The sequence below is a fragment of the Thalassophryne amazonica genome, chromosome 16, assembly GCF_902500255.1.
Source record: "Thalassophryne amazonica chromosome 16, fThaAma1.1, whole genome shotgun sequence".
Classification (NCBI taxonomy): Eukaryota; Metazoa; Chordata; class Actinopteri; order Batrachoidiformes; family Batrachoididae; genus Thalassophryne; species Thalassophryne amazonica.
Window position 1 is genome coordinate 88969708 of NC_047118.1, and position 16751 is coordinate 88986458.

Below are 16751 nucleotides of genomic sequence, written 5' to 3' on the forward strand. Positions count from 1 at the left end.
TCATCACACTAAAATAAATTCCAGTCAGAATAAAAAATACAAGCAACTAATGTTATTAGGCTGCAGCTGTATGTTTTATTTATTTCAAAGTAAGTTACCTCTTATTTTATTCATATTTAAAAAAAAACATGGGGAATCAAATCAGCCAGATTTATTCTGTTCAGTTTATATCAAAGTTTTCCTGCACATGTCCAGGTATTTTTTCCTTCTTTATGGGAGTTTGGTGTTTACATCAGTTCTACAAAGTTTTAAAAAACAATAAAATGTTCACACTTTTCTTTATAGCAGTTCTGTAATTTCAGAAATGCGACAGAAACAACCACAAATTAGAAAAAGTCAGGACTATGTGTAAAATGAAGATAAATATAAAAGTGTTGCTCTATTCCCAGTTTCTCCACTCACACCCACAGAAGCCAAAAGTTCTTCCAGAGTTGTCTTGGTGGCTTCCCTCACTTGTCTTATTCCAGCATGGACATTTAGTTTTTGAGAACTGCCTACCTGACACAGATTTACCTTAAAGTACCACACTGTTTGTATTTCTGAATGATTGATGGAAATGAAGTCTAAGAAATAATCAGTGACTGGGAAATGTTCATGTTTTCATACTCTGACATTTCTCAAGAAAACTGGCTGTAAAAATGATTAATTCTTACATATAGAATAAACTGCCCTGATCCAACCTTTTTTTTTTTTCTTGGAAAGTGCTGCAGGCCTGAAATGTAAGAATGGATATATATTAACAAAAAATAAATATGACCTCACAAAACATGAAATATATTGGTTTCATACAGTCTGCAGTAAATAGAAGTCAAAGAAAGTGTCTCTCTCTCTCACACACACACACACACCCCACCACCACCACATATTTCATATCATCCAAACTTTTCTGATTTGGAGTTATATAAAAATAACTGCATTGATCCACTGCATTTATCTTCAATGTAGCTCCCTTCATCCAACTGTATGTTTTCTGTTTTTGTCTTTTTACCTTTTTTGATTGTGCATTTTGACTATTTATCCAGTCCAAATTCCATACCAGTGTCTTTGGAGAACTTATGGACAGTTTTCACGAGCTGACTGAGTCCCTTTTTTGTGTTGGCATAGATTTTCAGATCATCCATGAACAGCAGATGGTTCACGAGTTTTTTATTTATTTATTTATTTTTTCCTTCCTCTGCCTCTACTTAAGTCATACCCGATGTCATGCTCCTTCAGGATCTTGCTGAGCAGGTCTGTGATTAAGCAGAATAAAAGTGGTGAGAGTCTGTCTCTCTGGAATATCCCTCTCTGAACTCATGTCTGGGATTATTATTTGTCCCTCTGTGTGGTTGAGGGTGATGGTGGTGTTCCACTTGTTCATCTGTGCTCAGGAGAGATCTTATTTCTTCACTGATGTTGTAGAGTTCTAAGCACCTCATGATCCAGGAGTGTGACACGCTGTCAGATGCCTTTTTGTAATCAATCTAAGCCACGCTGAGGTTTCTCCTCCTGAACTGAATGACAGGTTGACGTTTTCTATGAATTGGTTTAAGATTGCACAGATGTACTGTTAACTGAACAACAACTCTGACAAATGATTTTAAATCTGTACAGAGAGATGCTTTGTGATTCCATCATTGACAAAAATAAAAAATCAAACTTAAAAGTGCTGCACAGTGAATTCATCCGACGTGAATAACGAAATGCCGTCCAAATAGAACAATGTTTAATGAATGAAGAATTTATATTTACACTCTGTCTTGAGGTGTTAAAGTGTCTGATTGGCTCCCTGTGGCTCAGATTAAAGTTACTGTGTGTTGGTTTATATTTACACTCTGTCTCGCGGTGTTAAAGTGTCTGATTGGCTCTCTGAGGCTCAGATTAAAGTTACTATGTGTTGGTTTATATTTACACTCTGTCTCACGGTGTTAAAGTGTCTGATTGGCTCCCTGTGGCTCAGATTAAAGTTACTGTGTGTTGGTTTATATTTACACTCTGTCTCGCGGTGTTAAAGTGTCTGATTGGCTCTCTGAGGCTCAGATTAAAGTTACTATGTGTTGGTTTATATTTACACTCTGTCTCACGGTGTTAAAGTGTCTGATTGGCTCTCTGAGGCTCAGATTAAAGTTACTGTGTGTTGGTTTATATTTACACTCCCCACAGAGCGTTTGCTGAGACTCGTATTCTGTCTGACCAGTGGGATGATGACTGTGAATACGTGTTCCCCTCTCTAACTGTCTCGCCCTCGGTGGGGGGGGTGGCAGGAGGAGCAGGGGGCTCTCCTATCTTTCAGGTTACCTGTTTTGGGAGAGTTTGAGGGTATTGGCAAAAAGGCACTCTACTTTGCCTGCGTTAAGGTGTCACACTTACGCTCGTTGGCAGGGTTGGCGGCGTCGAGGTGGTCAGGGTTTTTTGGTGCCGCCGTGTCTCCTGTGGGGTGCTGGCGTAGCCTGTACAAACCTCCGGTCGACAAACGTACAGGGGATCTTCAGTGGAGGATTGTGCATGGGCTTTTGGCTACGAACGGGTATCTGGCACACCTGGATCCAGGGGTGGATGGGGCTTGTCCATTCTGTCCGCTCAGGGAAACTATTTACCATGTTTTTGCACAGTGTCATCGCTTGGGAGGGCTGTTTGGGTTGCTGGGGAGGTGGTTTCGCGGGTTGGGGTTGCCGTTCACTATGGAATTGTTTATTTTTTGTCCGAAATATCGCGCACACTTCAGGGATTTGCATGTGTTGATTAACCTGCTTTGTGGACTTGCCAAGCTGGCCATCTGGAAAACTCGGAAAAACTGTGTTTTGGCTCTGGGGTCGGTGGACCCTGAGTTTATGCTGAAGGGACTCTTGGCGGCCCGGATTAGGGTGGAATTCCAGTTTTATGCTCTGACTGATAACATGGACACCTTTCGGACAATGTGGTGTAGGAATGATGTTCTTTCATCTGTACGGACTGGGAGCTTGGTGCTTCATTTCTGATGCCTGGGGGGGGGACGGAAAAAAAAAAAAAAAAACTCAGAAGCCCATGTCACCAATGTAAATGATGTACTTTACCTGTTGTGAATAAAGGTGTTTTTAAATCTAATCTATATTTACACTCTGTCTCGCGGTGTTAAAGTGTCTGATTGGCTCTCTGAGGCTCAGATCATCTCTTCACTCTCCAAAGGGAAGTGCAGGGGGTACCAGACACAGTGCCTGAAGGTGGCGTTGTTCCTCCTCCCCTGGACTCGGCCTGGGCTGAATCCACCAGGAAGAAGGCGTTACTCAAACTGGAGAAGCTGGACACAGATCTGAAGAACTACAAGGGGAACTCCATCAAAGAGAGTATCAGGTACTCTGGCTGTGATGGCTGCCGGACTAGTTTGGACTTTATTTAACCTTTGATTGTCCTGAATTTAGTTTTTTTTTTTTTTTTTTAAAGCTGTGACTTCCTGTATTTTGTTTGAGAAATGTTTGATTCCCTAATGAATAATTACCTGTAGTTACTTTAGTCACCATGTGGAGCAGGGAGGTTTGTGGGATAAGGAGCCAGGCTGTCAATATGTAGACCTGGGTTTGATTCTTTGTCTGACATCTTTGTACTTTTTGTGGATGCTACAGGTCCAGAGTCCTTTATCTTCTGCTTGTAATATATCCAGACACACTGATAATAGCAGGAAATGTGCTGCAAGTAGGACCTGAGTCAGATTTGCCGAGCGGCAAACGGTGATTGTTTGATTGATTCAGCTCATGTCTCCTGTATTCTCCAACTTTTTGTCTTTTGCCAGGAGAGGCCATGATGACTTGGGCGACCATTATCTGGACTGTGGTGACCTCAGCAACGCCCTGAAGTGCTACTCCCGAGCCAGAGACTACTGCACCAGTGCTAAGCATGTTATCAACATGTGTCTTAATGTCATCAAGGTACAGCAGCATGAGCACGGCCGTCACACACTGCACCCACAATCTCTGGTGCTGCATTCATATCCTACATGAGGAACCACTAGTGTCGTGGTTCCTCGTCCTGGTCCTCAGGGAGCCCGAAGCTGTGCATTTTCCATCTCTCTCTGCTCTCCCAAAACCTCAGTAGCTCATTGTGGAGTGCTTATATAGTGGAGCAGGTACCGTAATTTCCCACTATAGAGTGCACCCGAATATTAGTCTCACCCACCAACTTTAAAAAGAAATAAGAAATTGTACATAAATAAGCTGCGCTTGTCTATAAGCCACAGATGTCCACGTTGTAGCATGAGATAATTAAAATACGTACGTCGGGAGTCCAGGCAGAGTTCAGTGAAGAATTACACAGGGGTCAGAATTTAAAAATGCTCCAATCATATTGAAGACTATACCACACTGTGTCTGAGTCCAAAACGGAATCATTTGGAATACAATCTGTGACTGAATGTTATGGGCTAAAAACAACAAGAATGGTGATGAAGGTGAATTTGAGTTTGTACAGGGGTCAGAAGTTAAAGATGCTCCAGTTTTTTAAAAAAGAGATGAACATTATTAGAGTTTTAAAATCAGTCAATCAATCAACATTTATTTATATCGACCTTTACAGCAGCCAGACGGTGTCCAAAGTATTTTACATTAAAATCAAGGGAGAAGAATTCACAAAAATAAAATGAGAACGACACAAAAACACACATGTGACAGCATTACTAGGTATTAAAAGGCAGTTTAAATAAATACAGTAGTGTTCAGAATAATAGTGCTATGTGAATAAAAAGATTAATCCAGGTTTTGAGTATATTTCTTATTGTTACATGTGAAACAAGGTACCAGTAGATTCTCACAAATCCAACAAGACCAAGCATTCATGATATGTACACTCTTAAGGCTATGAAATTGGGCTATTAGTAAAAAAAGTAGAAAAGGGGGTGTTCAGAATAATAGTAGCATCTGCTGTTGACGCTACAAACTCAAAACTATTATGTTCAAACTGCTTTGATTTTGCAATACTGTGAATCACTAAACTAGTATTTAGTTGTATAACCACAGTTTTTCATGATTTCTTCACATCTGTGAGGCATTAATTTTGTTGGTTGGGAACCAAGAAAAAAGTAAATGAACTGCATTTATATAGCGCGTTTCCATCTGCATCAGATGCTCAAAGCGCTTTACAATTATGCCTCACATTCACCCCGATGTCAGGGTGCTACCATACAAGGCGCTCACTACACACCGGGAGCAATAGGGGATTAAAGACCTATTAAAGTAGAAAAGGGGGTGTTCACAATAATAGTAGTGTAGCATTCAGTCAATGAGTTCGTCATTTTTGTGGAACAAACAGGTGTGAATCAGGTGTCCCCTATTTAAGGATGAAGCCAGCACCTGTTGAACATGCTTTTCTCTTTGAAAGCCTGAGGAAAATGGGACGTTCAAGACATTGTTCAGAAGAACAGCGTAGTTTGATTAAAAAGTTGATTGGAGAGGGGAAAACTTATACGCAGGTGCAAAAAATTATAGGCTGTTCATCTACAATGATCTCCAGTGCTTTAAAATGGACAAAAAAAAAAAGACGCGTGGAAGAAAACGGAAAACAACCATCAAAATGGATAGAAAAATAACCAGAATGGCAAAGGCTCACCCATTGATCAGCTCCAGGATGATCAAAGACAGTCTGGAGTTACCTGTAAGTGCTGTGACAGTTAGAAGACGCCTGTGTGAAGCTAATTTATTTGCAAGAATCCCCCACAAAGTCCCTCTGTTAAATAAAAGACATGTGCAGAAGAGGTTACAATTTGCCAAAGAACACATCAACTGGCCTAAAGAGAAATGGAGGAATATTTTGTGGACTGATGAGAGTAAAATTGTTCTTTTTGGGTCCAAGGGCCGCAGACAGTTTGTGAGACGACCCCCAAACTCTGAATTCAAGCCACAGTTCACAGTGAAGACAGTGAAGCATGGTGGTGCGAGCATCATGATATGGGCATGTTTCTCCTACTATGGTGTTGGGCCTATATATCACATACCAGGTATCATGGATCAGTTTGGATATGTCAAAATACTTGAAGAGGTCATGTTGCCTTATGCTGAAGAGGACATGCCCTTGAAATGGGTGTTTCAACAAGACAATGACCCCAAGCACACTAGTAAACCAGCAAAATCTTGGTTCCAAACCAACAAAATTAATGTTTTGGAGTGGCTTGCCCAATCCCTGGACCTAAATCCAATTGAGAACTTATGGGGTGACATCAAAAAGCTGTCTCTGAAGCAAAACCAAGAAATGGTAATGAATTGTGGAATGTTGTTAAAGAATATTGGGGTGGAATAACAGTTGAAAGGTGCCACAAGTTGGTTGACTCCATGCCTCGCAGATGTGAAGAAATCATGAAAAACTGTGGTTATACAACTAAATACTAGTTTAGTGATTCACAGGATTGCTAAAAAAGCAGTTTGAACATAATAGTTTTGAGATTGTAGCGTCAATCAATTCAATCAATCAATCAATTTTTTATATAGCGCCAAATCACAACAAACAGTTGCCCCAAGGCGCTTTATATTGTAAGGCAAGGCCATACAATAATTATGTAAAACCCCAACGGTCAAAACGACCCCCTGTGAGCAAGCACTTGGCTACAGTGGGAAGGAAAAACTCCCTTTTAACAGGAAGAAACCTCCAGCAGAACCAGGCTCAGGGAGGGGCAGTCTTCTGCTGGGACTGGTTGGGGCTGAGGGAGAGAACCAGGAAAAAGACATGCTGTGGAGGGGAGCAGAGATCAATCACTAATGATTAAATGCAGAGTGGTGCATACAGAGCAAAAAGAGAAAGAAACAGTGCATCATGGGAACCCCCCAGCAGTCTACGTCTATAGCAGCATAACTAAGGGATGGTTCAGGGTCACCTGATCCAGCCCGAACTATAAGCTTTAGCAAAAAGGAAAGTTTTAAGCCTAATCTTAAAAGTAGAGAGGATGTCTGTCTCCCTGATCTGAATTGGGAGCTGGTTCCACAGGAGAGGAGCCTGAAAGCTGAAGGCTCTGCCTCCCATTCTACTCTTACAAACCCTAGGAACTACAAGTAAGCCTGCAGTCTGAGAGCGAAGCGCTCTATTGGGGTGATATGGTACTACGAGGTCCCTAAGATAAGATGGGACCTGATTATTCAAAACCTTATAAGTAAGAAGAAGAATTTTAAATTCTATTCTAGAATTAACAGGAAGCCAATGAAGAGAGGCCAATATGGGTGAGATATGCTCTCTCCTTCTAGTCCCCGTCAGTACTCTAGCTGCAGCATTTTGAATTAACTGAAGGCTTTTTAGGGAACTTTTAGGACAACCTGATAATAATGAATTACAATAGTCCAGCCTAGAGGAAATAAATGCATGAATTAGTTTTTCAGCATCACTCTGAGACAAGACCTTTCTGATTTTAGAGATATTGCGTAAATGCAAAAAAGCAGTCCTACATATTTGTTTAATATGCGCTTTGAATGACATATCCTGATCAAAAATGACTCCAAGATTTCTCACAGTATTACTAGAGGTCGGGGTAATGCCATCCAGAGTAAGGATCTGGTTAGACACCATGTTTCTAAGATTTGTGGGGCCAAGTACAATAACTTCAGTTTTATCTGAGTTTAAAAGCAGGAAATTAGAGGTCATCCATGTCTTTATGTCTGTAAGACAATCCTGCAGTTTAGCTAATTGGTGTGTGTCCTCTGGCTTCATGGATAGATAAAGCTGGGTATCATCTGCGTAACAATGAAAATTTAAGCAATACCGTCTAATAATACTGCCTAAGGGAAGCATGTATAAAGTGAATAAAATTGGTCCTAGCACAGAACCTTGTGGAACTCCATAATTAACTTTAGTCTGTGAAGAAGATTCCCCATTTACATGAACAAATTGTAATCTATTAGACAAATATGATTCAAACCACCGCAGCGCAGTGCCTTTAATACCTATGGCATGCTCTAATCTCTGTAATAAAATTTTATGGTCAACAGTATCAAAAGCAGCACTGAGGTCCAACAGAACAAGCACAGAGATGAGTCCACTGTCCGAGGCCATAAGAAGATCATTTGTAACCTTCACTAATGCTGTTTCTGTACTATGATGAATTCTAAAACCTGACTGAAACTCTTCAAATAGACCATTCCTCTGCAGATGATCAGTTAGCTGTTTTACAACTACCCTTTCAAGAATTTTTGAGAGAAAAGGAAGGTTGGAGATTGGCCTATAATTAGCTAAGATAGCTGGGTCAAGTGATGGCTTTTTAAGTAATGGTTTAATTACTGCCACCTTAAAAGCCTGTGGTACATAGCCAACTAACAAAGAAAGATTGATCATATTTAAGATTGAAGCATTAAATAATGGTAGGGCTTCCTTGAGCAGCCTGGTAGGAATGGGGTCTAATAAACATGTTGATGGTTTGGATGAAGTAACTAATGAAAATAACTCAGACAGAACAATCGGAGAGAAAGAGTCTAACCAAATACCGGCATCACTGAAAGCAGCCAAAGATAACGATACGTCTTTGGGATGGTTATGAGTAATTTTTTCTCTAATAGTTAAAATTTTGTTAGAAACCTGGGGTTGTTCTTATTTTCTTCAATTAGTGATGAGTAGAAAGATGTCCTAGCTTTACGGAGGGCTTTTTTATAGAGAAACAGACTCTTTTTCCAGGCTAAGTGAAGATCTTCTAAATTAGTGAGACGCCATTTCCTCTCCAACTTACGGGTTATCTGCTTTAAGCTACGAGTTTGCGAGTTATACCACGGAGTCAGACACTTCTGATTTAAAGCTCTCTTTTTCAGAGGAGCTACAGCATCCAAAGTTGTCTTCAATGAGGATGTAAAACTATTGACGAGATACTCTATCTCACTTACAGAGTTTAGGTAGCTACTCTGCACTGTGTTGGTATATGGCATTAGAGAACATAAAGAAGGAATCATATCCTTAAACCTAGTTACAGCGCTTTCTGAAAGACTTCTAGTGTAATGAAACTTATTCCCCACTGCTGGGTAGTCCATCAGAGTAAATGTAAATGTTATTAAGAAATGATCAGACAGAAGGGAGTTTTCAGGGAATACTGTTAAGTCTTCTATTTCCATACCATAAGTCAGAACAAGATCTAAGATATGATTAAAGTGGTGGGTGGACTCATTTATTTTTTGAGCAAAGCCAATAGAGTCTAATAATAGATTAAATGCAGTGTTGAGGCTGTCATTCTCAGCATCTGTGTGGATGTTAAAATCGCCCACTATAATTATCTTATCTGAGCTAAGCACTAAGTCAGACAAAAGGTCTGAAAATTCACAGAGAAACTCACAGTAACGACCAGGTGGATGATAGATAATAACAAATAAAACTGGTTTTTGGGACTTCCAATTTGGATGGACAAGACTAAGAGTCAAGCTTTCAAATGAATTAAAGCTCTGTCTGGGTTTTTGATTAATTAATAAGCTGGAATGGAAGATTGCTGCTAATCCTCCGCCCCGGCCCGTGCTACGAGCATTCTGACAGTTAGTGTGACTCGGGGGTGTTGACTCATTTAAACTAACATATTCATCCTGCTGTAACCAGGTTTCTGTAAGGCAGAATAAATCAATATGTTGATCAATTATTATATCATTTACCAACAGGGACTTAGAAGAGAGAGACCTAATGTTTAATAGACCACATTTAACTGTTTTAGTCTGTGGTGCAGTTGAAGGTGCTATATTATTTTTTCTTTTTGAATTTTTATGCTTAAATAGATTTTTGCTGGTTATTGGTAGTCTGGGAGCAGGCACCGTCTCTACGGGGATGGGGTAATGAGGGGATGGCAGGGGGAGAGAAGCTGCAGAGAGGTGTGTAAGACTACAACTCTGCTTCCTGGTCCCAACCCTGGATAGTCACGGTTTGGAGGATTTAAGAAAATTGGCCAGATTTCTAGAAATGAGAGCTGCTCCATCCAAAGTGGGATGGATGCCGTCTCTCCTAACAAGACCAGGTTTTCCCCAGAAGCTTTGCCAATTATCTATGAAGCCCACCTCATTTTTTGGACACCACTCAGACAGCCAGCAATTCAAGGAGAACATGCGGCTAAACATGTCACTCCCGGTCCGATTGGGGAGGGGCCCAGAGAAAACTACAGAGTCCGACATTGTTTTTGCAAAGTTGCACACCGATTTAATGTTAATTTTAGTGACCTCCGATTGGCGTAACCGGGTGTCATTACTGCCGACGTGAATTACAATCTTACCAAATTTACGCTTAGCCTTAGCCAGCAGTTTCAAATTTCCTTCAATGTCGCCTGCTCTGGCCCCCGGAAGACAATTGGCTATGGTTGCTGGTGTCGCTAACTTCACATTTCTCAAAACAGAGTCGCCAATAACCAGAGTTTGATCCTCGGCGGGTGTGTCGTCGAGTGGGGAAAAACGGTTAGAGATGTGAACGGGTTGGCGGTGTACACGGGGCTTCTGTTTAGAACTACGCTTCCTCCTCACAGTCACCCAGTCAGCCTGCTTTCCCGGCTGCTCGGGATCTGCCAGGGGGTAACTAATGGCGTCAACAGCAGATGCTACTATTATTGTGAACACCCCCTTTTCTACTTTTTTTTTTACTAATAGCCCAATTTCATAGCCTTAAGAGTGTGCATATCATGAATGCTTGGTCTTGTTGGATTTGTGAGAATGTACTGAATCTACTGGTACCTTGTTTCCCATGTAACAATAAGAAATATACTCAAAACCTGGATTAATCTTTTTAGTCACATAGCACTACTATTATTCTGAACACTACTGTACGTCTGTCAGAAATAGTGTCGTGTGTAAATCAGGAGGTAACTTGTTCCATAGTCTGGGACCAGCAAACCCAAAACGGACTCGTCTGCACCGTGTCATGCTAAATTATCATGTCACAGGGTAACGTATGTTATATTCCATTTATTAATCCTCTTAGCTCAAGTCAAAATTCAAGTGGCCTGTCTGGTTTTTCAGGAGTGATGTTTAAGTAGTGTTTGTGCTGAATTTGGTGTGTGTGTCACCATTTGAAGGTTTGGTTTCTGTTAGCCAGTCAGCTGTCTCAGTGGGTTTTGGGTTGGACCTCATGTTGCGACACGCTGGCCATGATAGGCCAAATTTAAAAATGGAGCTGGTTTTTGTGCCACCAGGATAGTCTAATATTTATATCACGTTTTCACGTGTGCTAGATCATCGCCTACGGATGAACTTATGTCGAATCAGTTATTTGTTCCAACAGAGTTTTACCACTGAACTTTCTCTCACATTGGTCCCAACTCGGGAGTCTGCGCCCTTCACAGGACTGTGTGTGTTGCTGTGGCGTCTTTAGCTTCCCCCGCCCCTATCCCCTGGCGACTGATGTAACCAGTAGTTTAGTCATCATTTTTCAGTATTTATTTATGCTTATAACGATTACTTATTAACAGTTGTACATACGGAGCCTAAAATTGTCCTTTATTGTGGAGTGATTTATGGGACTTTTTGGGCTGTGAAGGAAGGCTGCGAATGTCAGTCACGTTACAAGCAGCCCTTGAAATAGGCTGATCAACAACAACGAGGGGTCTGCTTACAGAAGTGAGGTACAGCATCTGGCGTCATGGTGAGAGAACCGCAGCTTGGCCCTCAACATCAAAACGACAAAGGAAATGAAGGTGGATTTCAGGCCGATCCGTCCCTGCTCTGCTCTCCACTGGGAGTGAGGTGGTGGAGAGAGTCACTCAGTTCATGTTCCTGAGTGTGACTGTATCAGAGGATCTCACCTGGAACACCAACAGCACCTCTTCCACTTGAGGAAGCTTAAGAATGCTCGACTCCATCAGCTGCTCGTGGTAAATGTCTACCACTGTGCGCTCGGCAGCACACTGACCTACAGATTCTTAGTGTGGTTCTCCAGCTCTACTGAGGCTGAGCAGCAGGTCCTCCAGAGGCTGGTGAAAACAGCAGGGAGAGTCATCAGGACCAATGTCCCAGAGATCACCATCTACAGCGCCCGCTGTCTGAGGTGGGTACACAACATCCTGTGTGACCAGCATCATCCTTTTCCACCTGCTGCCCACCGGGAGGAGATACAGGTCCATCCACACCAGAACCCCCCCCCCTCCCACCACGACACGTACTGTGAACCAGGTCTTGCATAGTTGCAGTTGTCACAAAGCATTCCACTCACCTCCGTCTGCTGGCTCCGTGTTCGATTCACACTGAGGAGGGCAGCTGAAGATGGAGGCACAGGAAGCAACCCCACACACAAGGGGGATCACACAGGGCACCAGTGTAGGCCCACAAAAGGGAGCACCCCAGAACCGCACGACCCAGGCCAGGACCACACCCCCGCTCCCCCAAGGGAGGAGTGAGCAGGGACGAGGGGCCAAGGAGCCAGCACGACTAAACCCCAAGCCCGGTCAGGGACCAGCAAGGTGCGAGAGCCAGCCCCCAGACAAGGGCGGGACCAAAACCCCCGAGCTGGGAAGCACACGAGACTCTCCCAACACAGCCAGAAGGACCCCCCCAAGATCAACTCCAGCTCCTCATCCACCCCCAAACACCAAAGCCCAAGCTCATTAGACCACCCACGTGAGAGCAGGACAACCCCCCCCCCCCCCCCAGCAGCCATCCAACCCCCTCCCCCAGTGTCATCACACGCACCCCACCACACCCATCTCCCCAAAGGGCTTTGGTACCCTGGGCCCCACAAGTCCCAGAGTAGGGCCCCAAGACCACAGCAGTACTGGACAGATAACCCACCCACCACTTCAGTGCCCCAGACATCCCCAGCCATCCAGGGCCGACCCCACATGCTACACTTACCCTACCTAACAAACCCACCCTTGTTATTATAATTGATGTACCTTGATGTGTGCGACCCCCTAAGTGAGCAAGGGTAAAGTGTTGAATTGAAAGCAGGGCAAGAACGGCAGATGGTAGCTGCCGTGGGCGGTCGCGCCACCCTGCTGCACCACAGCCTGCCCTGCAAACCCACCACCACCTAGGGACCCCGACTCTAAATTGGTGAATGTGTTTACCAAATGTGTATAAATAAAGTGGGTGCATTAAAATGGCAGGGCAGGAGTGGCAGATGGTAGCTGCTGTGGGAGGCTGCAACGCACTGCTGTGCCAGAGACTGCCTTGTGAACCCATCACCAACACCTGATCGCAAACCTATATGAACCCTAAAATGTGCTACTTAAAACCCAATATAATGTGCGTGCAAGTACTGAGGTAGTGAAGTGCATTAGCAGGGTGTGACACGTGAGGCCGAACCCCAAGCAGCTGGCAGAAGGGAGAAGCACAGTGCAGGCAGCGAGTTGCACACCCCGGCCCCACCAGACCCCACAGCCCACCCTCAGACCCAAGGGAAGTGCCAGGGCAACCATGAGACGTGGAAGCGGGCAGGCAGTCCGAGGAGCACCGGAGGCCCAGGGGGAGAACAAACCAACAGAGGGGACGGGGGCCAGGCAGCTGGAGAAGGGTTATCCACCCCACAGGGCAGTCCCCCGACAAGGGAAGGCGTGAGATGAGGCCCAAGAGCGGCAGGGGAAACCGAGGAACTGGAGACAGGTGGGCCCCACAAACCCCGAGGGAGAGGCAGGGGCACCGAAGGCCACGCATGTGCCAAGCTCCGGGAAGAGGCACCCACCCCCTCCGCTCAGGGACTGGACCCTAGCCCTCCCATGACAGAGTGGGCAAAACCACCACCACCCCCCAACAGGACCAGCAGCCCCGCAGTGCCTGGGCCCCCCCCAGGCAGGCCAATCCGCCGCCCAGCACCCCCCAAGGCATGGAGTTGCACCCATGCCCTGCAAAATATTAACCTAAAAGTGCACTGATGCACATTTGTTGAACCGCTGTCGCTGTATTCAGACTGCCTGTGTGTGAGTTCACCATTACCAGCAGCACAACGTGACCAATAAGTCAATTACATCACTTGATGTTTAATATGAATTTGTCAGATTTCGTAGATGGGATGTTTGTGGAATAGCATCGGCCCCAACTTTGATTTTAAGTCCATACAAGTGAGATTTTTCTGAGGTGCTGTCATTTGTGCAAAATCAAAGGAACTTATTGTTGCTAAAATGTTGAATGCGGTCTGGTGTAACACAAAGGATGTCAAAAAGCTACTTCACTGACCTCAACACAAATGACAGGAGAAGTAATCCAGCTCAGAAACGTTTAATGAGAGAACACTCTCTGGCTTGTGAGATCCAAGCTGATGTAGCTCCGTCCATCCAGTGTTTTTGACATTATTTATCACCTCTGAAGAACATCAAATGATGTTTATCCGCGGTGGAACAATGTGAAGCAAACATTCTGTCTGATTCACACTTTAGTTTTAGTGAAGTTGCTGATATTCGCTTTGCTGCTCAGCCTGATGTCCACGTTGTCTGTCTCCTGCTTTCTCACTCACTCTGCAGCCAGGGGAAATAAAAACAACAATGCAGCCATGAAGCTAACTGTAAGAGCTCCGCGCAGTGCTCACACAGTTCGCGCAGTGATGACAGTCTGCTCTAAACAGAATCCCTGCCGGTGGACTTTACACACCGTTCACCCCACATCCCTCAGGGCTTTGTTCACAACCCACACGTCCTCTGGACAGTAGGGATGGGTATTGATAAGATTTTATCAGTATTGATGCCATGATCAATTCGATTCCTAAACGATTCCCATATCAATACCTCATGTGAATTTTCTGTGTACTATAAAAGTAGGCTCTACAGGTTTTCTATGTCAGCATTTTATTGACTCTTAAAGTAGTAAATAAATATGAAATTGGTCACTGGATCCTTGATCTCTGGACATGAATAAAAATAACATCTTGAGTTTTTGTCAAAAGCATTTCCTTTCAGTTTGAGACAAATGTAACTTCATAGACCTCAATTCTGCGCTGCACGTCAGGATGTAATTCATAAAGAACAGACATAATCTCATTTTGGGGAAAAAAAACTGTTTTGGTCAGTTGTAGTTTGTTGTCTGTATTACAACATTTGGAGCGAGGTGTCATTTAATTTAAAACGACGATTCGCTTTGAAGTTATTAATTCCGACCGAAATCTGTCTTTCCGACTTCGGTAGAGAGTGTTTGGAGCTTCTCAGAAACATCAGACCCGTAGTCAACGTAGAGAAATTATCATTTTTCCTGAAACACACCCTGAAAAACAACGGTCGCTCAGCCCTAATGTGAACTGAAGAACCAACAAGGGAATCGTTAAGCAAAAAAGCTGCTGTTGTCAGTGGATCGAATCATTTCTTACTGATTCTGAACAGGAACTGGTTTTCAGTACACATCCCTACTGAAGAGGTTCTGAAACCCCAGGACAACAGGTTCTACGTATTGGTATCCTTTTTATATTTGTCACAGTGGGTTTTGTTTGTTTTTTTTTTTTGTTTGTTTTTTTGTTTTTTTGACTGCTTGTTTCACACGATATGAACGCAGCAACAGGAAAAGGACCACTGCTGGACTTTTCATTACTACTGAATTGAAGCTTTAAGTTGATATCAAGGCTCAAGAGTAACACCTGTGTTCCTTCAGGTTAGTGTTTATCTCCAGAACTGGTCTCACGTGCTGAGCTATGTCAATAAGGCGGAATCCACGCCAGAGATCGCAGAGGTAAGCCCTGCCTCCAGCTTGAGGCACATTTCTATGGAGTTTCAGAGTGTTGACATAAAAAATGGAAAATTGTGGAACAAGCTGAAATTTTCATGATGGGTCCAAAAATGTGCAGAATCTAACATTAAAAGTCTTTATTACCGTATTTTCAAGTATTAGTCATACTGTTTTCCTGTGTTATCAGCTCTTTGAGATCTTTCTGCATTGTTGTTGTGTACTTGTTATTACTGGCATTTATTGTTTTTTTGTGTGTGATTAGTTTGTGATTCTACACATTTTTCTCCATCTATCCTGAAAATGTCAGCTTGTTCTCTAAAATTTCTATTGTTTGGCCATTTTTGAACAAAGGTCTTGGGTGAGTAGCAGAGATTTTTTATATATATATATATATATATATATATATATATACACAGTGAGGAAAATAAGTATTTGAACACCCTGTGATTTTGCAAGTTCTCCCACTTAGAAATCATGGAGGGGTCTGAAATTTTCATCTTTGGTGCATGTCCACTGTGAGAGACATAATCTAAAAAAAAAAAAAAAAAAAATCCGGAAATTACAATGTATGATTTTTTTTTTTTTTTTTTTATAATTTATTTGCAAGTTACTGCTGCAAATAAGTATTTGAACACCTGTGAAAATCAATGTTAATATTTGGTACAGTAGCCTTTGTTTGCAGTTATAGAGGTCAAACACTTCCTGTAGATTTTCACCAGGTTTTCACACACTGCAGCAGGGATTTTGGTCCACTCCTCCATACAGATCTTCTCCAAATCTTTCAGGTTTGGAGTTTCAGCTCCCTCCAAAGATTTTCTATTGAGTTCAGGTCTGGAGACTGGCCAGGCCACTCCAGGACTTTTATACAGGTAACAAGTTCAAACAGGTGCAGTTAATACAGCTAAAGAGTGCAGAATAAGAGGACTTCTTAAAGAAAAATTAACAGGTCTGTGAGAGCCAGAATTCTTGCTCTCACAGACCTGTTAATGCCTCCTCTGGATGATCCAGAGGAGGCATGGGAGAAGGTCATGTGGTCAGATGAGACCAGAATAGGGCTTTTTGGAATCAACTCCAGGTACCATGTTTAGAGGATGAGAACAACCCCAAGAAAACCATCCCAACCGTGAAGCATGGGGGTGGAAACATCATACTCTGGGGGTGCTCTTCTGCAAAGGGGACAGGACGACTGCACCGTATTGAAGGGAGGATGGATGGGGTCATGTATTGCGAGATTTTGGCAAA

General features: G+C 43.1%; 1 protein-coding gene across 2 annotated transcripts in view; it reads left to right on the forward strand.

The window, feature by feature from the left end:
* The window catches only part of gps1 (G protein pathway suppressor 1), an 85133-nt gene that overhangs the window by 50458 nt on the left and 17924 nt on the right, over positions 1–16751 (forward strand). For both annotated transcript variants that reach the window (XM_034190390.1, XM_034190391.1), the window contains exons 4-6: positions 3145–3309; positions 3746–3881; positions 15435–15512. In XM_034190390.1, the coding sequence (XP_034046281.1) occupies positions 3145–3309; positions 3746–3881; positions 15435–15512 (379 nt within the window). The remainder of the gene's footprint in view (positions 1–3144; positions 3310–3745; positions 3882–15434; positions 15513–16751) is intronic.